General features: G+C 39.0%; 1 protein-coding gene across 1 annotated transcript; it reads right to left on the bottom strand.

The window, feature by feature from the left end:
- Nucleotides 1-319: 319 nt before the first annotated feature.
- Nucleotides 320-25,663, bottom strand: dennd6b (DENN/MADD domain containing 6B). The gene is made up of 20 exons (XM_052118697.1): nt 25,460-25,663; nt 13,509-13,547; nt 13,337-13,379; nt 13,147-13,259; nt 12,789-12,869; nt 12,483-12,588; nt 10,726-10,805; nt 10,500-10,562; nt 10,347-10,402; nt 10,111-10,233; nt 9,769-9,864; nt 4,912-5,006; nt 4,708-4,773; nt 4,561-4,625; nt 4,200-4,289; nt 4,034-4,087; nt 3,755-3,864; nt 3,557-3,659; nt 2,670-2,744; nt 320-1,991 (listed from the first exon to the last, which is right to left on the bottom strand). Exons 1-20 carry the CDS (start codon nt 25,610-25,612, stop codon nt 1,869-1,871), a joined length of 1,734 nt encoding a protein of 577 aa, XP_051974657.1. The 5' UTR covers nt 25,613-25,663; the 3' UTR covers nt 320-1,868.

Genomic DNA, 25,663 nt, shown 5'->3' with positions numbered 1-25,663 from the left:
GGCAGCATAAAAGTAAACCATACGACTTCAGTGGTGAAATCTATATCTTCTGAAGCTATGCATTTACTTTGGTTGAGAAACGGATCATTATGTCCTTCTTTACTATAAATTTCCACTTTCAGAATGTAAAGTGAAGATTTACAGTAAAAAAGAACTTAAATATTGATCTGTTTTTCATCCACACCAATCATATCACTTCTGAAGATATGGATTCTGAAGACTGGAGTCGTGTGGATTACTTTTATGCTACCTTTATGTGATTTTTGGAGCTTGAAAGGTTTGGTCACCATTCTCTTGCATTGTATGGACCTACAGAGCGGAGATATTCTTCTAAAAACCTTTGTTTGTGTTCTGCAGAAGAATGAAAAGTCATACACATCTGGGATGGCATGAAATTAAGTAAATAATAATACACTTTTGTTAGAACACATTACACAAGCAATAGAAAAGCTATTATAAATCGTAAATCAAATTTAGTCTGACTGCTGGTCTGTTCAACACAGACAATAGCGTAGTACAAACTTTAAAAACAGATAAATATTTTGTAAAACTGGAACAGTGGCAATCATTTGTGTTTAAAACCATTTTAATCCATTGCAATTGCAAGTTACGCTTAAAACCATTTTAATGAAAGAAAACTAATCGAACAAGCTGTCAAAATATGCTGTTGTCTGTACTGGAACAATCACAGATTTAAAAACATGTAAAATATTCTTAGCTCTAGTTTGGCTGCTCACTAGAACATGAATATACACATACTAACTGAAACAGTCAAAATAATAATACAAATGTGCAGAGAGGTTCACAACTGTAGACAAAATAATAAAGTGCAAAGTTCAGAACTGTTAACACAGACTGTTGTGGCACAACAAAGGAGAAAAATCAACTTTCTTTACAAATAAGGTCCTGGAAAATTTGTGACAGAAAAATACAATGCATACATATACATAAGTGTCTTATCCATGTAGGTAGAGAGTTATGACTGCATTAAACCAACTTTACATTCGTTTTGATTGCATTGGAGTTCAAGTCTTAATCACATGGACTACTATTACTATAATAATTATTAAATCAGTTTTAGCCTTAGATTAGTCTTAATCGGTCTATTTACTCAGCCCTGAATAAGATCAAATCTTTATTGTCATAAAAGTATTTAAACAAGCTTTTGTGAAATTAACTAAAAGGCACTGTAGACGTTATTCTCTGCCACGACAAAATCCCATAGAAAGTTTAAAAAAAAAAACGGGTAGCCAAAAATGTTGCTGTGAAGTCTAATAATATGCTCCATAATGTTTTAGTGTACTTCTGATTAGATGACCCATTAATAATATCTATAACACCATTATCACAATAAAAGCTTTGATATTTAATAAATAATAAATAAATAAATAATCCTAAAAGTATCCTAAGTGAACATGTCAGACATATTACTAACCTCAATATGTAAATGGTGCATTTGGTCATTAAAATTCCATTAGTTCATCTTATTTAACCCTATCGTTTATCCATCGAATTATAAACTATGTCTGAAGGAGTTCATGCAGTGCTAACTGACTGCAGGCCTTAAAATACTGTTAAAATGGCTGTTTGGACAGACTGCTGATGTGTAGTAAAGCCTTGTAGACACTTAAAATGATTCCTTGTCAGATAGTGCTAAAAGGTTAGAGTTTCTCTCCTGTTCGTCCCAAGTAAAAGGCTGTTAAGGTAGTACATGGACTTAACGGTGGATTACATGTTGATTGATGTCAAAGGCTGATATATGGCTGGTATGGGTGCTGATATTAGTGATTCTGGAACATTAGTGTTGTGGCACAAACAGTATGTTTAAGTCAGTTGGGTCTGCTGGTCAGTATTGACAAGTATGATTGTCACTGTCTATGTAATACTGTCTGTAGATCCTCTGGCAAGGAGCTGATGATGGTCTGAATGGACTGCTCCAATCTCTCCAGTAGCTCTTCTTTCACTGAAAGCTGGTGCTTTCGAGCTCTCATCTGGGTAGGATGTGTAGAGGAAGAGAGAGAGAGAAGCTTAATGCAAATGTCTTAAGGCAAAACAACCAACGCCCACTTTGTTCTGTAATATTACGGCTCTGTAAACAAATTAATGTCTAAAGAAGGTCATTTCAACTTTAAAAGTGACTACAGAACCATCAAGGACCACAACAGCCGGAGTGGTTCAAACAGAAGAAAGAGGAAGTGGTTCGACCAAATGGATGCCATCTATAGCAATAGACCAGCGAGCAACAGGGACTCGGCCACAGCGTTGTTGGAGTCCACGATGGAGGATGGTACGTTTAAATACGTTATCTCTATACTCTGCTTGAAAGCTTCACTTTATTTAGTTGGCCAGCTACTGGAAAGCTTCTAAAACAACCAGGCCAATTTAACTGTTACACTTGTGTAAAATCACCATGCAACAACTGCATTATGCAGCACAATTAGCTAGTAGCTAACAGCTAGCGGTTATAGTTTATGGTCAGTAATGTTTGTGTTGCGTTTAAAATGATGTCACGGCAGTAGAGGTGGCGCAACTTTGACGATCAGCATATAATCCCACCCATGTTGAGGTGGCACTAAACAGCAGTGGAAAAGCAAGCTCAGAAAAGTAAAGCGAGTAGATTCGAGTCAAACTGTAGCGTGCGGAGGAAAAGTGCCATAAGATTCACTCACCACTTTCTCCCTCTGCTTCAGGATGAGGTCAACAATTTCTACTTCTGATTTGTCTTTGGTCCAAGTCAGCAGATCCTGTTTGTTAGAAAACATTAAACATTCTTTTATCTGAACATGCACTAGATATAACCGTAAGTTAAAATGGTAATCAAGTTTTATAAGGGGACATATCATAATATTTTTAATGACTTCTTTCTTATTTCCCTTAGGCCCACTAATAATTGCATTACAATTTTTTGTGGCAAACACGTTTTTTGACCATTTACAGGGAAACAGTTTTATTTATTTGTTTGGCTGCTGTACAGCTAAAAGGCTACGGTATATGTCGTTTTTCACTGTTAGATCTCACGTAAGGTTTTTACTATAAATCTTCACTTTCACTTTTACATTATTTTAAAAGTGAAAGTGGAGATAATTTGTAAAAAGGACTTTAATATTGATCTTCTCACCCACAACTATCATATAGCTCCTGAAGACATGGATTAAACCACTGGAGCCATATGCATTACTTTTCTGTTTCCTTTCTGTGTTTTTTTGAGCTTCAAAGTTCTGGTCACCATTGACTTGCATTGTAAGGACCAACAGAGCTGAGATATTCTTCTAAAAATCTTTGTGTTCAGCAGAAGAAAGAAAGTCATTCACATCTGGGATGGCATGAGGGTGAGTGAATAATGAAAATGCAAACTAATGCATTTATCTGGCATCAGAAAGTTGTGTACAGAATAATGCATTTTTGCAGCCTAGTTACAATAGATAGTCTTATTTTCACTTGGGAATATTTTTTGAGTTCTGAAAGTTACAGTACGTTTTTAAAGTACAATGAATTTGATTCCTTATAATGCTAAATTCAGATGATTTCTTTCAGTAGGGATTAATATTATACTCACAGCTGCACAGATGGCCTCTAAATGAAGACATTCTACTTTCTGAGTCATCTCTCTGTGTCTGAGACGATACCAGCCATCGAAGTTTGGAGAACGTAAAAAACGTCTTAAAAAAAACAGACCTTAAAAGTTATATTATATGGACAATTAACCAGAAGGTTCAGTCTATAGTTCCAGAACAATTAATTCCTGGTGGGTTACCTGTACAGGCCCATCCAATCTCCTTTCAGCACAGAGGTAAGCTGCGGCCCTGCTTGCTCCAGGGTCTTCAAAAACTCCTCCTGACTGAAGGACCGGATCTGAGGGGGGGTCTGAGAAACACATCCTACTGTTGTTTCATTGCCAACTGAACACAGAGACATAACTTTGGTCCAATTTTAGTTATAGAAAGAGGTTAAGAGTCCAATGCCTCCTATTGACATCATGCTTTTCTCCTTTAATTATATCAATTATTATCTGATTACACAATCTTAAACCAACCTTCCATGGAGTCACAGTTCTCTGTGGGGGCATCAGACTGGACAAATACTGCTCCTAAAGAATGGGTGTAAAGTTCTATGGATCATTCTATGAATGAAATGATACAGAAAGGTTGTCTTTAAGTTCTGATCGAGTGTCTAAAAACAAGTTGTTTTTTTAACTTCACCAGTGGGAGAATGAAACTCTGTGTCTGCTCGAGTAGATGCCGCCTCAAGATGTTGTTCTGAACCTCTGATGGCCTTTTTTTCTGGATACCCTGAAGAAAACATGACATGAGTGCAATGTGATAAAATAACAATTAAATAAAGCAATCCATTTCATGTAAATCTGAATTTTTATTTCTGGATTTTATATCTGTCATAGCTCTGGGTAACAGTGAAATCTCTTTGGTCCACATGACTGTATAGTAACACATCAAATATTCTATGATTGTGTCATGTCGTGCAGCATTTTTACTTTGTGGAAACTCACAGTGTGGCAGAATACACATTTAATCAATTTTTCATTAATTAGCATCTATAGCCTACCTTTAAGAGTCGTTTGATGAGCACTTTATCTTTGTGTAAGAACGTCTTGTATGCGGTGTATATACCTTCAAGAAAGGACGGACAAATATTATACATCTAGGTAGGGGAAAACAAATTCAGAAATGAATGAAATCTCTTGTTTTGTACCTGGTTTTGCATCCAGTGTTTTCAACTTGGCCAGTTTCTTGGTCTTCACCTGCTTTGGCAAATCACCTGCAGAGCAGAGAAACTAACCTCAAACCTCAATGAACTGTAAACCAAAATGACTTCTAATCCTAATGTAAAACTAATTATGAAAACAGCAGGACTGTGCGACGAATCATGAGGTAAAAAAAATGCAGTATTATTTACCAGACATCTTCAGGTCTCCAAGCCGTATGATGTGTGGCCAGCACTGAAAGGTCTTCATAAAAAAAGGGTTTGTGACACCCAGTATGACATTGGGCCTGAAAGCATAACACAGATGAAAGAGTCATGTCCTGCCCCAAACATGATGTAACACACCTGATCAATGCATTTTACAAAACAAATTTTGAAATTCTTAACCACCGGTGGAAAGAGTACTGAAAAAAATCATACTCAAGTAGAAGTACTGTTACTTCCCAAAAAATGTTGTGTGAGTAAAAGTAGCTGTCCTAACTACTACTCAAGTAAGAGTAAAAGAGTAGCTCATTTAAAAGCACTCATGAGTACTGAGTGGCAGAACCTATGCCCCATTATAATGAACACTGTATGCCAACTTTTAAAATACATCTCACTTATCTATGAGAAACATTACATTTAATCTGATTCCAAAAAATAAAAGACAAGAGACATGAAAGAGAATGAAAAGATTAAAAGTTATTTTCAATACACTGATCACCATTTTAAATCAATGTATGAAACAATAAATTAAAATTAGTTTCTGTGTAGGGTCTAAATTTCCCTTAGTGCAGACAGAAAGTTATTGTAGTGTATAAAACATGTTCAAACAATGCAAATGCAAATGCAAATGCAAAAAAAAAAACAAACAAAAAAAAAAAAAACGCTAAATAAGCAGAATCACTTGGCACATCATGTCCTACACAATAGTGGAGGTAGAGCAGGCATGGGAAAAGTTGTTTGGTACAGGGACCACATTGGGCTTTAAAGGAATAATTCAACCAAAAAAGAAAATTCTCTCATCATTTACTCACCCTCATGCCATCCTGGATGTGTATTACTGACTTTCTTTTGCAGAACACAAATTAAGATTTTTAGAAGAATATCGCAGCTCTTTTGGTCCATATCATGAAAGTGAATCGGTGCTAAAATATTGAAGCCCCACAAATCACATAAAAGTAGTCTAATCCATGTGCCTCCAGTGGTTTAATCCATGTCTTCAGAAGCGATATGAAGGATGTGGTGAGAAACACATCAATATTTAATTCCTTTTTTACCAATTCTCCGCCCTGCTCAATCAATCTCTACTTTAACTTTCACTTTCTGTTTTTTTTTTTGGTCATTCACATTATTGATGCATATCGCCACCTACTGGGCAGAGAGAAGAATTCCTAGCAAAAATGGTCTTAAATATTGATCTGTTACTCACCCACACCTGTCATATCAATTCTGAAGTCATGGATTAAACCACTGGAGTTGTATGTATTGCTTTTATGCTGCTTTTGTGTGCTTTTTGGAGCATCACATATTTTTTTTTAGCTCTCCTTTACTTACAATGAATGGACCTACAGAGCTGAAATATTCTAAAAATCTTAATTTGTACTCTGAAGAAAGTCATAGACAGACGGCATGAGGGTATGTAAATGATGAGAGAATTAAAATTGTGTGAATAATTTCTTTAAGTGTGGGGGGCCACATTGTCCTCCTCTTGAGATACAGTTATTGTCTCTTTTAAGCCCAGAAATAGTCGTTTTCTCATTCTAATGCATGATGCACAATTTTCTGTGACTGGTGGAATATTTTGCTGAAGTATTGCTCTACAAATGTTGATACTTTTCTATCTTTACAAAGGCTAAGCACAATTGTACATTATTTTATCATCTGTACTTTCCTGGTACACACTCTCTACAACAGTGGTCAGTATTATTAAAACAAACATTATTTTCAAAAAATATGATAAAAAACTGTCACTGTTTTATTCTATTACATTAATACTTTTAAAGCTACAAGTTATTCAGCCAAAAGTAGTGAGTGGTTTTCTCGTTTCCTTGTTGGATTAATATCCTTTATATGTCATAGCCTACTAGACAGTGCTCAATTCGGTTACATGTACACTTCAAGTCCAACATTTTGATGCAAATACTCTAATAAAAGCGCCTTCCAGGTGCGGCCGTGATGTTCAGTTGTAAACTGTGCTTGAGGCATTCTGCACTTCCATAACAGTTGACGCCAGACCTACAGCTCCCATTCAAGTATTTATTAAGTTTGATTTGATGGGAGTTACGAGACTCCCTAGGGCCTAGGCAATCATGTTGATAGGTAAAAATAAAATCAGGACAGGGAAGTAGCGAACACAGACGGTGGGAAAATAGGGCAGTAAAAGTACAGTTACAGCACTTAAAATGTACTCAAGTATACAATTTTTAAACTACTTAAAATTACAATTCTTGTGAAAAAGTAGTTAATTACAGTAACGGGAGTATTTGTAATTCGTTACTTTACACCCCTGCTTATAACTCTACACTGTAGGGTCAATTGTTTGGCATCATTTTAAAGAAAACCTTTCAAATGGTATCGATAACTGGAGCCAAAAATTTACTTTTGTTTGTATTGTTAATATTTGACATCATAATCAGGGTGTTAATAAAGTAGCTCCGAAAAACATCTTTTGTTTTGTTCTTTACTCTGTACCAGAGTACATTTTGTGTTGATATGACAAAGCAATCAAGTTATAGCATAACAAAGATATTTTATGCTAGTGTCCAAAAACGTCTCCAAATGTCCAAAAGCCTCTCCAAACAAATAAAACCTATCGATTGTTAGGGCTGGGTGATATGGCCAAAAAAAGAATTATCAATATTTTTTTCATATCGTTCAATGTAGATATTTATCAGGATATATATTTTATACCATCAATGGGGGTGGATTCCACATGTATTTTTTTACCTCAAAAAAAAATTAAACATTACTTGTTTGTTTACAAGTAAACTCCAGAGGGTAAGCTACCTTTAAAGTATACTCAGTTTAGGATTCCATCCTACATAAGGTGTGTGACCTTTTTTGATTAAATTTCATAAATTTCATTATCTTTAGCTGACGTTTGTCTCCACTGAAAGTCTTTCTTGTGACACTCCACAGTCCAGCTCAGGAGGTGGAGGTAATGCACCATAAACTGGATTGCCAACTGCCAATAAATATCACAAAAAGAAGAAACACTTTCTTGCCTGTGACAGCTATGAAACTAAATGGTACAAAAATAGCCATGGGGTTGATGTCGGAGTTGTTGTTGTGTTCAGTCAATAGCTGTATTGCATTGTCAGTGCTGTCTTGTTTGGTACACAAAGATATCATATTAGCTGGATAGCTAGCTGCTAGCGGCTACTGAGCCTCTTTACCTGTTTCCATGATTGCAGGGCTGCCTGCTAATATGTCCTAACCGACTGATTTCCTGACAGTGACCACGTTTACATGCACACCAATATGCTGATTACTCCAAAAACAATGCGCATGCGCACAATGGATAAGCCAGTGAGAACCGGTAAAGGTGTTTCCACGTCACGTGAAATCGCCGTAATGGTCAAAAATCTACTTGTGTCGACCGGTTTATTCTTATGCCATTTATGACCTTACACTGATAAAGGAACGCCGTTTATTGCATTTGCAAGTAAATGAACTCAATGATTCAGAACTGCTTACGTTTTTAGCAACACTTACCCGATTTTATTTTCTAATTTAGAACGTAGGTTAAATATTGAAAGTGACTCATCATGAGTTTATCATCAATATATAATTATTTAAAAAAAATTCAAGATAAATATAATTATTGGTTTAATCGCCCATCCCTAATAATTGTACATAACTAATTACACATGCAAATACATCAATGATTAAAGATATTCTCTATCTCCAAAGCATGCAAGCATGAGTAATGAGTACTCATTCAGTTTCATTCTGTGTCATTTGAGCAATCATTGAATCTGTGGCCGAGTTCGGAATGGCGTACTACCATACTACTCTTAATATATCTGCCATAGACAGACATGGCAGAAGTAGTAAGAGTAGTATGGGTAGTATGCCATTCCAAACTCAGCTTATGTCATGTGCTTGGGGCCATCTCCTGGTGGCCATATGTAACTACAATGAAAGATCCACTTTGCCCATATTTACATTTACATTTATGCATTTGGCAGACGCTTTTATCCAAAGTGACTTACAGTGCCCTTATTACAGGGACAATCCCCCCGGAGCAACCTGGAGTTAAGTGCCTTGCTCAAGGCCCCAACATCTTGGGCTTGAACCCCCGACCTTCTGGTCAGTAACCCTGAGCCTCAACCACTGCTCATTTGGATGACTTCCACCTCTGGTTGCAGCAATCTGAATCCTAATACAATTGTTTTAGCATTCCATGGTGCTAGACAATGTCATACATCATTTCAGATGAAGTCTGATCCAGGAAAGCGAATGTGTTTTTAGCCAGATAGCACATTAAGTGCCATGTGCATATTGTGCTTTGTGTGGATTATCTAATTATCTATGCATCGGATCACGTTGTGTGAGGGCTCATTTTAACAGGAATCCCCTCCTCTAATTAATGGTATGTGATATTTTATGTTCCGTTTATTTTTCATGAAGTTATAAGTGAAAACACAGCTTATAAGCAACATCTGTTAACATGTGACATGTCAAAGACATGTACTTGGCTATCACTCACTAAATTTTTGTCTGTGACAGATAGAATGGTTGTATTCTACTCTTTGAGAGCTTTCCAATGTCATGACATATGGCTATTTGATCATTTTAATGTTTCTTACAGATTGCAATAAATTGTACAGTGCAAAATAATTTATCAAAACAGAATTCTGATTTGTCTGCAAATTTCAAAGCACTTGTTATGTTTTGGTCATAATACCTACATGCATTGTAGAGTACAGCTTAACTTTAAAACGATACCTTTGTGTTGGTCAAGACTGAAGTTATTAATAATTTGATAATTATATTCATCTCAGCGGGCCCATCCGAGCTTAAATGGGTAAAGAGTGATATGGAGGAGTGACTGTTTGTTCTTACGGAGCCTGAGTTCTGGTGGTGTACTCCTTGAATTCACTGTCATGAATGGTGAAGTAGGGCCGGTAATCCCCACAGTAGCGCAGTGGGGTGATGGAGCTAAAACAGAGGAACGTATTCAAAGAACAAAAAAATTACACTTCAAAAAGATGAAATCTGATTTGTATCTGACATCTAGGTAATAAACATTACCTACATTATAAAGCTAATTTTAGAAAGAACTTAATGTAAACAGAACAATGGAAAACCCAGACACTGATTGCCACTGCTCATTTTTTCCAGTTTCTCATAATAATTGTAGCATATGATCTGCTGGGAAGTAAGCAACAAGAACATGGTCCAAACCTGACCAGAGCCAGCACAATCTCTGAGGAGACAGTTGGAGAGGGTGCCATAACAACCACTGGTTCTCCTAGCAACATCAGCTCCCAGAGCATCTGCACGTGAATCAGGACTGACTGGAAACATCTGATCACATGAAGGTCAATTAGGGCAATCTGTAGTTATGGTGTGCTTTAAGTGACATGCAGATGGTTTACTATTTAAAGACCACATACATGCACACGCAGTATAATACTCACTGAAAAATATCCAGCTCATGAATTGTTGGAAGAATAGTGGGGGCGGGGAGCACATGCTGTAAAAACATAATTATTATTTTTTTTTAATCGATGAACCATGTTTAAATAAAAGAGCATGCATGCATCATACTCCTGGCTAAATGTGGGAAGCACCTCAGTCTGTGTTTTTTTTACAGGGCTTCCTCCAGGTGCTTCATCTTTTGAGGGAATTCTGACCTGCAAATAGAGCACTGGAAGTCAACTGGATGCAGAATGATGACAATTAACTATTCAATTATTATCCAAGCCATCCAAACAGTTTTTATGGATATGTACATTATAAGAATAATGTTCCTTCAAACAGAGCTCTAAGGAGTTTTTCCATCTGTGATGTTCTCACCTGCATCACCACTCCTATCACAGGTAAATTAAGAGTCTGCCCTGGTATCGGTGCCGGCCATTGGTCAATCTCATTACAGACTGCAACAGATAAACCAATAAGATTGAGGATTTTATTTTAGGTTTCAGAAGCCATAAGAACTAAAGACAATGATAAACACTGATCATCAACCTAATTTAAATATGTTCACAAAAACATTAAAGATAAAAGCTGTTAGATTGATATACTTTACCATCACAGATACTCAGATGGGATTTCACAGAGAACATGTGAACACTGGAAAGTCAATGCTTGTATTTTTGGATAGTTTTATGTGCATCTATATCCAAGCCTTTATTGGGACTGAATAGATGCTTTTCCACTATCATGCCAGTGTGAGCCAGTGCTATCAACTGGTCAGCCAGGGCAAATAGCCTCAGGCCTCGAGCCTAAAATCTATCTTTGTTCCCATCATCGGGCTAATAGCTAATGCAGTGTTGCCCTAAATCTGCCCTTAACACTCTGCCCTGGTGTCAGCATCACAGACCTCACCCATTTTACAAGGGAAGCTCAAGCTGAGGTATCATGTTATCTATATATCTAGAATATCGAGTTTATATGTAAAGTATGTAAACATAAGCTAGCTGGCTAGCTAGCAAGCTAAGTTAGTGTTGGCAACTCACTGACTGTAACTGCCATGGTGTCCCTGGACAATGTCATAGCACACCATCAATGATCTCAAACCATGGAACATTCTTCCTTTGGGCACCACTTTTTCCACTGTGCGTTTTAACGGATTTGTTCTTTGCCCACATTGTTTTAATTTTGAGACATTGAAGCCTTGGAACTGACAGTGCACATTTGACCACAGTCATTTGGCCCAAAAGTGTAAATGTTGCTAATTACACCATTGGCTTATATCGTCCTCTGTAAAACATTTTTAAACCAAGTCAGGGCTCAATAGGTGCGTTTCCACTATCGGGCCAAATGAGTGTGTGTTACTACGTCCCAGGGCCAGTTGCATTCCCACCTTCACTTCCGAGGCTTCATCGTGCCTCCCCTGTTTTTTCTCAGGCCCAATGGCCTTTTGCCTGCTGATTACCTTGGGCCAAACAAGGCCAACTGAGGATTGAGGCGGAGTCAATATCAAAGGCTAGTTTCACCAAACTTGCCAGGTTGTGTATCCAGCGCACAGCAGTACAGGTTCGGGAAAATTAAAACATTGCGGGTACAGTACAAATCCGTTAAAACGCACAATGGACAAAGCAGTGGCCAAAGAACTTTCAATGGTTTGAGATCATGGACGGTGTGCTGGGACATCATCCCGTTGTTAGTGAAGAGAGCTAATGTTTACAAACGATATAAACTAGATATTCTAGATAACATGATACCTCAGCTTGAGCTTTCATCTTGCTTGTGAAATGGGCAGAGGGTGTGATGTTGGCACCGGAGCAGAGTTTTAGGGCAACTCGGCGGGGCTATTGGCCCGATGGTGGGAAAGTAGATCAATTTTGGTCTCGCAGCTCGAGGTCCAAGGCGTTTGGCACCGTCTGGCCAGTTGATAGCCCTGGCCCGCACTGGCCCATTAGTGAAAAAGTGGCTAATCGGAGTTTGAAGCATGGCCAGATCTACAATAGGTGGGTACACATTTTCCTTGTGCCCCCTAGCAACGTCTGACACCTCCCTCCCTGTCCAATGTAGAGACAACCAAAAGATTGCATCTTAGTACCAGCCCCGGTTTGAAGAAACGAACCATATAAAAGACAAGTTGGCCTTACCTGTTTCCAGAAAAGGTTCAAGTTTTTCAAAGTATTCAGGAGCGATGACCTTTAGAAGTGAGTGGAACAGGTGCACAAATGGAAGTCTGGACACCACCACCAGAGACTGGGAATAGAGAGAGACTATTTAAATAAAATTATTTACATTCATGATACTCTTTCAGAGGTTTTTAATTCAAAATAGACTGTCATTTACTCTGGTATTTTGTTTTGACTGCATGGTAATTAAATAGACATTTAATTTACAATTTTAAGTAGATTTATAACATGTGTTGGTTTAACGTCATTTTCAGATCAATTGCTTACCTTCTGAAAGTAACCTCTTTTGACAGATGCATCTTTCACTTGCCTGAAATACACATACCCATGGAAATGTGCATGGTCCTTCTGAAAGAGAAGTACAATGTTTTAAATATGAGATCATTAGAATCTCTTTTAGAGATTAATTTAAATTAGTTCACAGGCAGGACACAAATCTATCAGCGCTGCTCTTGCTTGTTGATATTCAACCCATTTGTTTGTGTGTGTCGGTGTGCTATTGTTTCCCCAAACTAAATACCCTAGGCCTTACAAACAGCCCATCCAAACATTTGCTAGGAGAATGGAGAAAAACAGCAGCTTAAGAAATGTTGCAAACAATTCACAAGCAAGAACATTTTCTTACCTGCATAGTCAGAGGGGCATCCCTGTTGTACGCATCCTCTTGTTCAAACCAAGAGCCACTCCGGCCCACCGACTGCCGCAGTCTGAAGCTGAACTGAGTGTCCCCGAGGCATCCTGCGAAAAGACGTGATTGAGCGGTCATGCTTATGTTTCAGCTGTTTATCATGGCAGCACTGATACAAGCAAATTACCTGAGTACGAGTCAGGAAAGGATAAATAACAGATGCTTGTTTTCTAGAGAACAAAAGAAATTTGGAAGGAAATTACTTGTAGAAAATGGTTTTATTTACAAATTTTTGCTGTATACAGGTACATTTATGATATTCTATCCGGAAAATAAACAAAACTCTAAATTGACCTTACCTCCTTCTCTGTGAGTTTGACATCATGGGGGTAAATGAGCTGATGACAACAGAAAGCACAATACAGATGAATGTTACAATGATACAATGTATGAGAAGAATATAGTATCAAAACTATTCACAAATGTATAAAACAACTTCCATCAATTTGATAAATGTCATACAAGAATCTTACAATCCACACACAAATGCCATTCAACTTGTGTCTATGTTATTCAGAATAAATGAATGTGCACTTATTTGTACAAATAGAGATATATTTGTAAATACAAATGTTCCCTTTTTTACAAATGTAACAATTTGCATGTCTAACTAAATGAAGATGTTCCAAATTAAACATAAAATGGCCTTGTGAAGCACTGAACGTGCATTTGTGGATCAAGTGACATGCGTGCATTCATTGGCATGTTTTTGTGTCTATTCTGCTTTATTTATTTGAATTTTGAGACTTTTGTTTAGCTGTTTTTACCATGGCTGAGTCACACACAATCAACTTCCAATGAATAAGTTCTAAATTCATCCATAAGTATGGGCAAATCTACCCACCAATTTTGGAAAAATTCACAAATGCATGTTATTGGGGCCTGGGTAGCTCAGCGAGTATTGATGGCGACTACCCCCTTGGAGACGCAAGTTTGAATCCAGGGCATGCTGAGGGTCTCCAGCCAGGTCTCCTAAGCACCCAAACTGGCCCGGTTGCTAGGGAGGGTAGAGTCACATTGGGTAAACCTCCTCGTGGTTGCAATTAGGGGTACTCACTCTCAATGGGACGCATGCTAATTTGTGCTTGGATCGTGGAGAGTAGCATGAGCCACCCGTGCTGTGAGTCCCCACAGTGTCATGCAAAACGAGCCACATTATAAGATGCGTGGATTGACTGTCTCAGAAGCAGAGGCAACTGAGACTTATCCTTCACCACCCGGATTGAGGGGAGTAACCGCACCACCACAAGGACCTTCTAACTAGTGGGAATTGGGCATTCCAAATTGAGAGAAAAGGGGATAAAACTAAAATAATACAAGTTTATCATCAGCCTTATACAATTGTATTTTTACTTGTGTCGGTGTAATTGATTATTAAATGAATGTGCAGCTATTTGTAAAAACAGAGACATATTTGTGAATATAAATGTTCCGTTTTGTACAAATAAATCACAGTTTGTGTATGCAACCAAATGAAGATGTTCCAAATGAAACACAAAATGGCCTTGTGAAGCATTGAATGTGCATTTGTGGACCAAGTGACGTGTATTCATTGACGTTTGTTTTGTGTGTTTTCTGTTTCATTCATTTTAATTTTGAGACTTCCTTTACACTGGTTTTGCCTTGCATGATCCACATGTAACTTTGTGTAATAAAAGCAGCTACCACTAGACAGCAGTCTCATTTTACAGATGTACCATCAGGCGTCGTTTATTCACAAGGTCACAGGCATGTGCAGTTTACAAGTGCCACTTCAAACAAACTGCATCTGAGATTAGCAGAAAGAATCAAAGGTTTTTCTAAATTTTTCTCATATAGGGAATGAGGTTTTGCCCCAAGTGAAGGAGTTGAAGTACCTCGGGTCTTGTTCACGAGTGAGGGGACAATGGAGCGGGAGGTTGGCCGGAGAATCGGGGCAGCGGGGGCGGTATTGCACTCGCTCTATCGCACCGTTGTCACGAAAATAGAGCTGAGCCGAAAGGCAAAGCTCTCGATCTACCGGTCAATTTTTGTTCCTACCCTCACCTATGGTCATGAAGGTTGGGTCATGACCGAAAGAACTAGGTCGCGAGTACAAGTGGCCGAAATGGGCTTCCTCAGAAGGGTGGAGGGCTTCTCCCTTAGAGATAGGGTGAGGAGCTCAGTCATCCGTGAGGAGCTCGGAGTAGAGCCGCTGCTCCTTTGCGTCGAAAGGAGCCAGCTGAGGTGGTTTGGGCATCTGGTAAGGATGCCCCCTGGCCACCTCCCTAGGGAGGTGTTTCAGGCACGTCTAGCTGGGAGGAGGCCTCGGGGAAGACCCAGGACTAGGTGGAGAGATTACATCTCCACACTGGCCTGGGAACGCCTTGGGGTCCCCCAGTCAGAGCTGGTTAATGTGGCTCGGGATAGGGAAGTTTGGGGCCCCCTGCTGGAGCAGCTGCCCCCGCGACCCGACTTCGGATAAGCAGTTGAAGATGGATGGATGGATGGACAACCAAGCATAATGTCCTGTCACATTGTAAAAGGTAAAAAAAAAAAGCCAATTTTAGAGAGTAAGTCCTGTTGACAATACATTTGTGTTACATGTCAGTAGCTTTCTAGCTAATAGTATTCCAACAACTGGCCTTTGTCCCAGGTCAGCAAGAGTCTGCTACTTCAATCTTAACTTAGTTTCTAGGCTGAACTTCCTATCTACACAATGTGAAATATCTGTTTGTGTAGTCAAAGCATAAGTACAGTTCTTAATATTGTAGTATGCAATAGGGCTTGGTGGAATGGCAATATATATTGTGGCTATGGAATAATTTAGTTTGTTTATTTGCTGTGTTTTTTGTTGTGACACTGGACTAGTAGTTGCTGATAGCCAGGAGATTGTTCTGCACTTCACTGACAATCAAGGTAAATCTTTGTCTATTAATGAGCTTTTTAGGGCAATCCTGTTTCAGTTTCAGGCTTTTGACACTTTTTGACTGAGTTGCTAATTTGTGGGCTGGACTCAGCTGTACAGCAATTAGTACTTGAGTAGTGAGAGAACTGTAGCAGCTGCAGAAGCGGTAGCCCTTGTGTGTAGCCCACTTCGTGTGAAGACCGATCCTGGGTAAAACCCTGCGAGTCTGCCGACAAGGAGCCAGCCACTATGCCAAGTTTTGCCCCCTTCTCTCTTTTTCTCATGTTTATTCTTCATTCTACTTGTAATATGTGTTTTCAGTACATTCCTGTTTTCTATTGTAGGTGAAAATCTGCATGCACTCGCTGTTGACTACGCACTCCAGAGAACCTTAGGTCACTTAGGTTTATACCTTAGCACTGCCTCTCCACAGCCCCTCTCCATCTCTGTTGGACTGTGGAACTGCCAGTCAGCTGTCAACAAAGCCTTTGCCAGTCAGTCAAAACTCAATGTTTTGGCTACAACTGAGACATGGATCTGCAGAGACAACACTGCAACTCCCTCAGCCCTCTCAACTGACTTCACTATCACCCACAACCCTCGTCTGACTGGGCAAGGTAGGGGAAATGGTTTTCTAATTTCAAACTCAATTGAAATTCACTATGCTCTAGTCTCTCTGCAATAACACACCTTTTGAATATCATGCCATTACTGCCACTAATCCTGCTAAAATCCACTTTTTGGTCATCTATCGCCTCCTAGGTCAACCAGGAAACTTTGTTGAAGAGTTTGAGTCATATCTCACAGGCAGATCCTTCAAGGTCTCCTGGAGAGGTGACCAAGACACACCAGCTGGGGTTTCTCAAGGATCAGTGCTTGGCCCGCTCTTTCTTGGTGTACACAACATCACTGGGACCGGTCATTGAGGCACATGGCTTGTCCTACCACTGCTATGCAGATGATACACAGCTCTACCTGTCATTCCAGCCTGATGACCCTTCTGTCTCAGCTCGTATCTCTGATGAAGGAACAACATCTTCAGCTCAACCTTGCCAAGACAAAAATCTTTGTGATCCCAGCCGACCCATCTGTTGACCACAACCTCACATTTCATCTTGGTTCAACTACAGTAAAACCAACCAGAACAGCCCGGAACCTGGGAGTGGTGGTAGATGACCAGATTAATTTAACTGCACACATCTCATCAACCGTCCGGTCTTGCAGAATTGAGCTCTACAACATGAGGAAAATCAGACCTTTCCTGTCTGAATATGCCACACAGCTCCTGGTCATTTCAAGACTAGACAACTGAGGGGTCTGGGTAGCTCAGTGGTAAAGACGCTGGCTACCACCTCTGCAGTTCGCTAGTTTGAATCCCAGGGTGTGCTGAGTGACTCCACCCAGGTCTCCTAAGCAACCAAATTGGCCTGGTTGCTAGGGAGGGTAGAGTCACATGGGGTAACCTCCTCGTCGTCGCTATAATGTGGTTCGTTCTCGGTGGGGCACGTGGCGAGTTGAGCGTGAATGCCGCGGTGGGTGGTGTGAAGCCTCCACAAGCGCCATGTCTCTGTTGCAACGCGCTCAACAAGCCATGTGATAAGATGCGCGGGTTGACGGTTTCAGACCTGGAGGCAGCTGGGATTTGTCCTCTGCCACCCAGATTGTGGCGAGTCACTATGTGATCACGAGGAAAAAAAAAAGACTGGACTACTGTAATTCTCTTTTGGCTGGCCTTCCAGCTAACACAATTAAGCCACTGCAGATGGTCCAGAATGCAGCAGCGTGTCTGGTCTTCAATCAGCCAAAAAGTGCTCATGTCACCTTACTCTTGATTTCACTCCACTGGCTTCCTGTGGCTGCCTGCATCAAATTCAAGGATTTTACTCTGGCTTACAGGACAGCCAATGGAACCACACCCTCTTCAATTAATTTCTTCAGGTATATGCTCCAACTTGCTCTCTGCAGTCTATGAATGAGCAACGCCTGGTGGTCCCATCACAAAGAGGCTCAGTCCATTTCACAATCGTTTACTTTCTCTGCACATCTGTGGTGGAATGAATTTCCAACCACCATACGATCTGCTGTTACCTTCTCAACATTCAAGATCCAGCTGAAAACACATTCCATGGGCACTTAACCAATCCACACTAATTGTATTTACCACTGCACTCAACATGCACTTAAAATGTACAAAAAAGAAAAATCCTTGTCTGTCCCTTTCTCTGTGCTAGTATCTTTACTACTTCTACCACTGTGGAACTTGGCAGTCCTATACTGCAGATGTTGTTAAACTTTGTATGACAAATTGCTTGCTATGCATCTCATTTGTAAGTCACTTTGGATAAAAGCATCTGCTAAATTACTAAATATGAATGTAAATAAAGTGTCAATCGGTAGAAAGGTTTCTATATCGTCTATATCGTGGTATGCAAATGTCTGCACATGCAATGCTCCACTTGGCTGAAGGTAAGACTGATAGTGAGAGAGATGAACAAACAAGTCAAATGCAGGAGGAATATACTTTTGCATTAAAAGGTGCGGTCGCACATTACTGAATGAGAGCGCTGTTTATGGTGCGAGTGTACACAATGCTCGCCTCAGCTGCTGGTAATTAATTACCATCGACACCTTCAAGCTTTCCTACCGACTGTTCTCCCGCAAACACAGGGAAGCAATCGTAATTACATCAGGAATTAATAACACCAGTGTCCACAGTGCATTTATATTAAGTAGACGATATAGTTACCAAAATGGTTTCCAGTATCTAATGCTTCAGAATCAAAGCAAATGCTTATATTCAAATAGAAAAGTCTACTTTTGCTTGTACTGAAAAGCGATGCAGAGTTGATAAAGCAGATCAAATGTTATTTTTAATATTTATTGATAAAGTTTTTAATTGTAATAGAAATGTCTTCCATTAGGTTACATTGGGCATCATTTTAAATAAAAAAGGAATTTATTTTTTCAAAAGTTTTTGAATCACTTCCATCAAAATGTGTACCGGTAGGCTATATTCCATATCATACATATCATTCTTGACCAAAAATATAAATACCATTACCATATACTTTATTGCTTATATCGCACGCCCAATCACATGGTTATTTAAGCTTTCTTTTTTCAGGAAAAAATATTGAGAGAAATAAGCATTAATGCAGAAGAACAATAGCACAGCTATAAGTGCCTTTACAAAGCAAGAGACATGATAAATACCTTTATATTAAGGTTTGTACAAGATTTGATGTTCTAAGAATTGGTTAAATACATAAAAATGTTGCTGCTGTATGGTGTAGTGTCAGTTGTCTGGGACTGGTACCTGTAGTCAGGGCAAGAGCAATCCGGACATATTTAAATAATGAATATGTACATAAAAAAAATAAAAAAAAGAGATAATTCCTGTATAAAATATAATAGAAAGAAACAAAACTGTTGCCATGAAGCCTTATGTCTTATCAGTTGCACAATAGCCCTGCAGCTGTGTCCATCTTTTTGTGATGCAGAGACCATAATTTCTCTGATCCTTGGTCCTCCCCTGTAACTCACAGCCACATATAACATTTGCATTTCTAATGATTAACACTGAGCCAGTCTGCCATAACAACACAAAAGTGTTAAAGAATGCTTTTGAAATTCATTTGTATAGCCTTTTGGAAAAATAGTTTTCATTAAATACATTTACATAACATATATTTTTTTTCAACAGCAGATCTTGTACCTTAATATAAAGGCATTTATGGTATGTCTGTTATCATGATTCTTGTTTTGTAAAGGCACTTCTAGCTGTGCTGGTTATTCTGAATTAAAGCTTTTTATTTCTCAATAAAAAAATTCAAAAGAAATGCAGTAAGGTTTGGCTACACATATTGTGTTACATTAGCCCAAGTAACAGCTTCTAACTGAGACATAAAATAAATAAAATAAAAAGGTTATACAGCCATGTGACAGGGGTGGGTGATATAAGCGATACAGTATATGGTAATAGTATTTATATTTTTGGTCAATAATTATATGTATGATATGGTGTACAGCATACACATTTTGATGGAAGTGATTATAAAACTTGTTTTTTCATAAGTTACTTTTTTATTATTATTATTATTATGCCCAATGTAACCTAATGGAAGAACGGTCATGACTTATGACATTACAATGAAAAATTTTATCAATAAATAAATATTAAAAATAACATCTGATCTGCTTTAGCAACTCTGCATCACTTTTCAATACAAGCAAACTAGGCTTTTCTATTTGAATAGAAGCATTTGCTTTGATTCTGTAGCAAAGCCCTCAATCATGGTTTAGTTTTGGATTTTGTCTTCCATTAGATACTGGAAACCATTTTGGTATCTATATAGTCTACTTGATATAAATGCACTGCTAACAAGAGGTTTTTTTTTGTTAACAATTTTTATTGCTTCCATTCAAAAGACAACACACTTTTTATTTTAAAATACTTTTTTTTTTTTTTAAAGTATACGTTCAAAAAACAAGAATGCACATACACATCTAAACTAGTAATTCCTCTCAACTGCCCCTCCCTGAGAACCCTCCAAAAAAGCCAAATATCCATCCCACTTCCTACCAAACAAATTTAATTTTCCCAGCCTTCTAAAAATCACCTCCTTGAATGTCACCACACCGCCAATCTCCCCGCACCACTCCCGAAACGTCCATCACCGGAGGATTATTTGTCTGCCGATCACAACTCCAGCTAGGACCCAACTTTTTAAATGACTATCCCAATATTAATGACCACCCCATCGCCTAAGATACAGAGTCTGGGGCAAAACGAAAATTGAGTGTCCTATACGTCACACAAACTCTGAACCCTCAACCAAAATCGCCAGCAGGTGGGTATGTCTTTACGACCAAGCCTATCCAATCTAGAGGGGGTCCAATAGACTATGTAAAATCTTAAATTGCATCAGATGCCCAGTTGCATCTCTAGATGTAGACTTTGTTTTTTTTAATCCTAGCCCATAATCTTTTAAGAGAAGTTGAAGCTCTGTCCCCAGAATCAGAATTAACAGGGAGTAAATACAATGATGCCTTATGACCTTTTCCAAAAGCAGTAATCACCACTCCTAGAGTATCTGCCGCTTTAGGAGGGTGTATGGTTGCAGGTTGCGCAGCTGTAAACATAGTATCTCACAAAAGTGAGTACACCCCTCACATTTTTGTAAATATTTGATAATATTTTTCATGTGACGATACTGAAGAAATAACACTTTGCTACAATGTAAAGTAGTGAGTGTACAGCTTGTATAACAGTGTAAATTTGCTGTCCCCTCAAAATAACTCCACACACAGCCATTAATGTCTAAACCGCTGACAAAAGTGAGTACAACCCTAAGTGAAAATGTCCATATTGGGCCCAAATAGCCATTTTCCCTCCCCGCTGTCATGTGACTCGTTAGTGTTACAAGGTCTCAGGTGTGAATGGGGAGCAGGTGTGTTAAATTTGGTGTCATCACTTCCACATACTGGTCACTGGAAGTTCAACATGGCACCTCATGGCAAAGAACTCTCTGAGGATCTGAAAAAAGAATTGTTGCTCAAAATAAAGATGGCCTAAGCTATAAGAAGATTGCCAAGACCCTGACACCGAGCTGCAGCACAGTGGCCAAGACCATAGAGTGGTTTAACAGGACAGGACAGGTTCCACTCAGAACAGGCCTCGCCATGGTCGACCAAAGAAGTTGAGTGCACGTGCTCAGCGTCATATCCAGAGGTTGTCTTTGGGAAACATGAGTGCTGCCAGCATTGCTGCAGAAGTTGAAGGGGTGGGGGGTCAGCCTGTCAGTACTCAGCCTATATGCCGCACACTGCATCAAATTGGTCTGCATGGCTGTCGTCCCAGAACAAAGCCTCTTCAAAAGATGATGCACAAGAAAGCCCACAACAGTTTGCTTAAGACAAGCAGACTAAGGACATGGATTACTGGAAACATGTCCTGTGGTCTGATGAGACCAAGATAAACTTATTTGGTTCAGATGGTGTCAAGAGTGTGTGGCGGCAACCAAAAGAAAAAAAAGGGACGTGCCAACTATATGATTTATTTTTCTCCGTATGTGGCAACATCTCTAAACTCCCCAGGGTGATCTGAGACGGAGACTAATGTTTAGTCTGGATGTTTCCAATTGAGCAATCAACAACAGATGAAATGAAGGACCTAGATATAAAAATAAAATCTATTCTGGAATAAATCTTATGGACTAATTAAAAAATGTATTGTCCCTACCGGATGGGTTCAAAAGTCTCCAAATATCTCTATGACTTTTTACAAATCCTGTGAAGCATCAATAACAGTTTCCATCCAAGGATTTTTTGCAAAAAAAAGTTTGTGCATCAAATTAAAGCTGATGGAAACGCAAATTATCGCAAAAATTTTCAATTTGTTGATAACAAAATAATGTGAAAGGTGGATGGATACTAGGCTAATGTTGCTCTAGGGGGCTTACACTTGTGCTTCACTATGATCAAGGACTGAGTCCATTAATAGATTAATGTCTCCACCCAATATTATATCATGAGGGGTGCCAGCGGCTTGCATCATTCCTTCAAGATCTATAAAAAAAAGCCCAGAGACATTATTTGCGTAAATATTAGCAAAATCAAACTTTGATAATTTATCTTTAATCTGTTTGAGACATTTGAATTTCAGATGGTTACTTATACTTTACTTTATCTGTGTAATGACTCCCCTGCTCTTACTTGAGCCAGCACTTAAGAAAACATGTCCACCCCATATCTTCCCAAATTTTACAGCTTCCTTAGGGAAAAGATGTGTTTCTTGAAGAAACACTATATCACTTTTTCTTACATTTAAGAGAAATAGCCTTCCTTCTTTTATAGGGTGCCCCAACCTATTCACATTCCACGTGGAGAGAGACAATCCACTCATAATAACATTTGACATTTTGACATATTAAAAAAAATAGATTGTGTGTCAAAAATAAAATTATAAAGACCACTTTCCACATTAGTGCAACAATCAAACCTAAACTACCCCCGAACAAAACAAGCAGAAAAAAGAAAAATGTGCGCATTAACCCAGTGCACGACAGTGCCGACCAGCGTACATTCCTCTAAACTCAAACAGTCCGTGTACGCTGACGAGAGCCCCCGCAACAACTTTGCCGTCGGATTGCTCAAGTCCGGTGTTTCTATACAAATTTTGTTAGACAGAATTACACAACAGCCAATAGATAAATAAATACAAAAAAAAAAAGCATAGATTCATCCACATAACTGTCCTGAAGGGGTGTTCCTCCACAAAACAAACTCCAGCCTCTGGCAGAACCAACACACACACAAACAAAAAGAGGCTGTTCAGTTTCCTCTGACAGTCAAACGAATGTTCAGTGAGCCAGCCCATTCAACTGCTACATGAGTGCAACAAATTACCCAATCACTCCAATGTCCTGCAAGAAATACTCCACAAAACATACTCCAACCAATTGTAGGCATAAGCACAAAGAGCGTGCAGATTCATCCACAACACTGTCCCAAAGGACTGCTGCTACACAAAACGAACTCCAGCCGCTAGGCGGAACCAGCATCAAAAGAAACAAAAAAGGTGCTCAGCTTCCTCGGACAATGAAGTGGATTTTCAGTGATTCGGTTCATTTGACTGTAACGTGAGAACCACAAAATAACGTACTCATTCCAATGACTTTATGAAAGACATTGCTTGTTGGGGACATGTAAATACTTCGCGGCCATCCGGGAACATCAGTGCAAAAGTGACCTTCCGTTGATGTAAGAGATTCTTGCATTCCTTGAATTGATCATGTTTCACTCTTGTCGAAATCACAAAGTCTGGGATCAAGAAAATACTGTGGTTCTTCCAAGAAAGCCTTCCTTTACTCCTCGCCTCACTTAACACAAGATCTTTATCGGATGATCTCAGAAATTTGGCCAGAATTGATTGACCTGTCTCCCTCGGCAGATCGCAGAGCTGGAACCCTGTGAGCTTGCTCAATTTCCAGCTTATGGCCGGTTATGTAGAGCAGACTCGGAAAGAGCCTGTCCAGGAATTTCACCATATCCCCAAATCTCGCCAAATTTCGCCAAATTTCCTTCACTTCTCCGCCAAATTTCCTTCACTTCTCCGGCCAAACCGACTCCCTGTCTCAAGGCCTCCAGAGGGGCATCAGCTTTAGCACGTAAGTGTCTTTTAATGTCCCCAGAGCCCAAGGATTTTGAATTCTTTGACATATTGTCTGCCTAGAACAGTTATGGATCAGGGTGTATAGAATCTCACCGGTTTATGACAGAAAAACTGTCAAACAATCAAAACTTGGCCTTGTAAACTGCACATGCCAGTGACCTTGTGAATAAACAACACCTGATGGTACATCTGTAAAATGAGACCACCGTCTAGTGGTAGCTGCTTTTACAACACAAAGTAACATGTGGATCGTGCAAGGCAAAACCAGCTGAAAGGAAGTCTCAATATTCAAATGAATGAAACAGAAAACAACACAAAAAGATGCCAATGAATGCACGTGTGTCACTTGATCCACAAATGCACATTCAATACTTCACAAGGCCATTTTGTGTTTCATTTGGAACATCTTAATTTGGTTGCATACACAAACTGTGATTTATTTGTACAAAACTGAACATTTATATTCACAAATATGTCTCTGTTTTTACAAATAGCGGCACATTTATTTAATAATAAATTACACAGACACAAGTAAAAATACAATTGTATAAGGCTGATAAGGCATTTGTGAATTTTTCCCAAATTGGTAGGTAGATGTGCCCACATCATGGATGAATTTGGGACTTATTCATTGGAAGTTGATTGTGTGTAGGTCAGCCATGGTAAAAACAGTGAAACAAAAGCCTCAAAATTCAAATAAATAAATCAGAATAGACACAAAAACAAGCCAATGAATGCACCCATGTCACTTGATCCACAAATGCACGTTCAGTGCTTCACAAGTCTGTTTTATGTTTAATTTGGAACATCTTCATTTGGTTAGATATGTAAATTGTGTTACATTTATACAAAAAGGAACATTTGTATTCACAAATATATCTCTATTTGTACAAATAGGTGCACATTCATTTAATATGGAATTTCACAGTACAAGTTGAAAGGCATTAGTGTGTGGATAGCAAGAAGCATGTATGAGCTCATTGATAGAAGTGTTTACGCATTTGTGAATAATTTTGGTACTATATTCTTCCCATAACTATGTTACAATCAATAATTTAAAATCAAGACAAATGGGACTTTTAACTCTGTAACAGTCAAGTGTGTTATTTGAAACATATCTTACTTACAACAGTAATCTATTTTGAGGTTTTGCTCGCAATAAACTACACAAACAAACAAATTTAAGAGGCGCATGTACATAATTTGTGTACCTCAATGGCTTGTCCGAGCTCGAGGTCGAAGGTAACGACGCACACACACTCGAGCCAAGCGGAGAAGCGCGACCACGGTTCCGTTATCTCAACACTTGTCGCAGCAGCCTTTGACGCCCCTTTCCGAGAATCGGAGCTGTCAAACAGGTCCATTGTGTCCTAAACATCCATTTGATCTCCGCTTGCTTTAGTGAACGATCACGT

Source organism: Xyrauchen texanus, chromosome 45, assembly GCF_025860055.1.
Source record: "Xyrauchen texanus isolate HMW12.3.18 chromosome 45, RBS_HiC_50CHRs, whole genome shotgun sequence".
NCBI classification, from domain to species: Eukaryota; Metazoa; Chordata; class Actinopteri; order Cypriniformes; family Catostomidae; genus Xyrauchen; species Xyrauchen texanus.
The sequence above is the reverse complement of the archived record's forward strand: the minus strand, read 5'-3'. Positions and strand labels throughout refer to the sequence as shown.

What these genes read in the sequence shown, in the direction of transcription:
- dennd6b (XM_052118697.1), bottom strand. Translation starts at nt 25,612, where the DNA reads ATGGACCTGTTTGACAGCTCCGATTCTCGGAAAGGGGCGTCAAAGGCT. An exon ending in TCATCAAACGACTCTTAAAG is followed by an intron (nt 4,290 to 4,560) that starts GTAGGCTATAGA and finishes TGTTTTCTTCAG; the next exon opens with GGTATCCAGAAAAAAAGGCC. An exon ending in TAGAGGCCATCTGTGCAGCT is followed by an intron (nt 2,745 to 3,556) that starts GTGAGTATAATA and finishes TCTAACAAACAG; the next exon opens with GATCTGCTGACTTGGACCAA.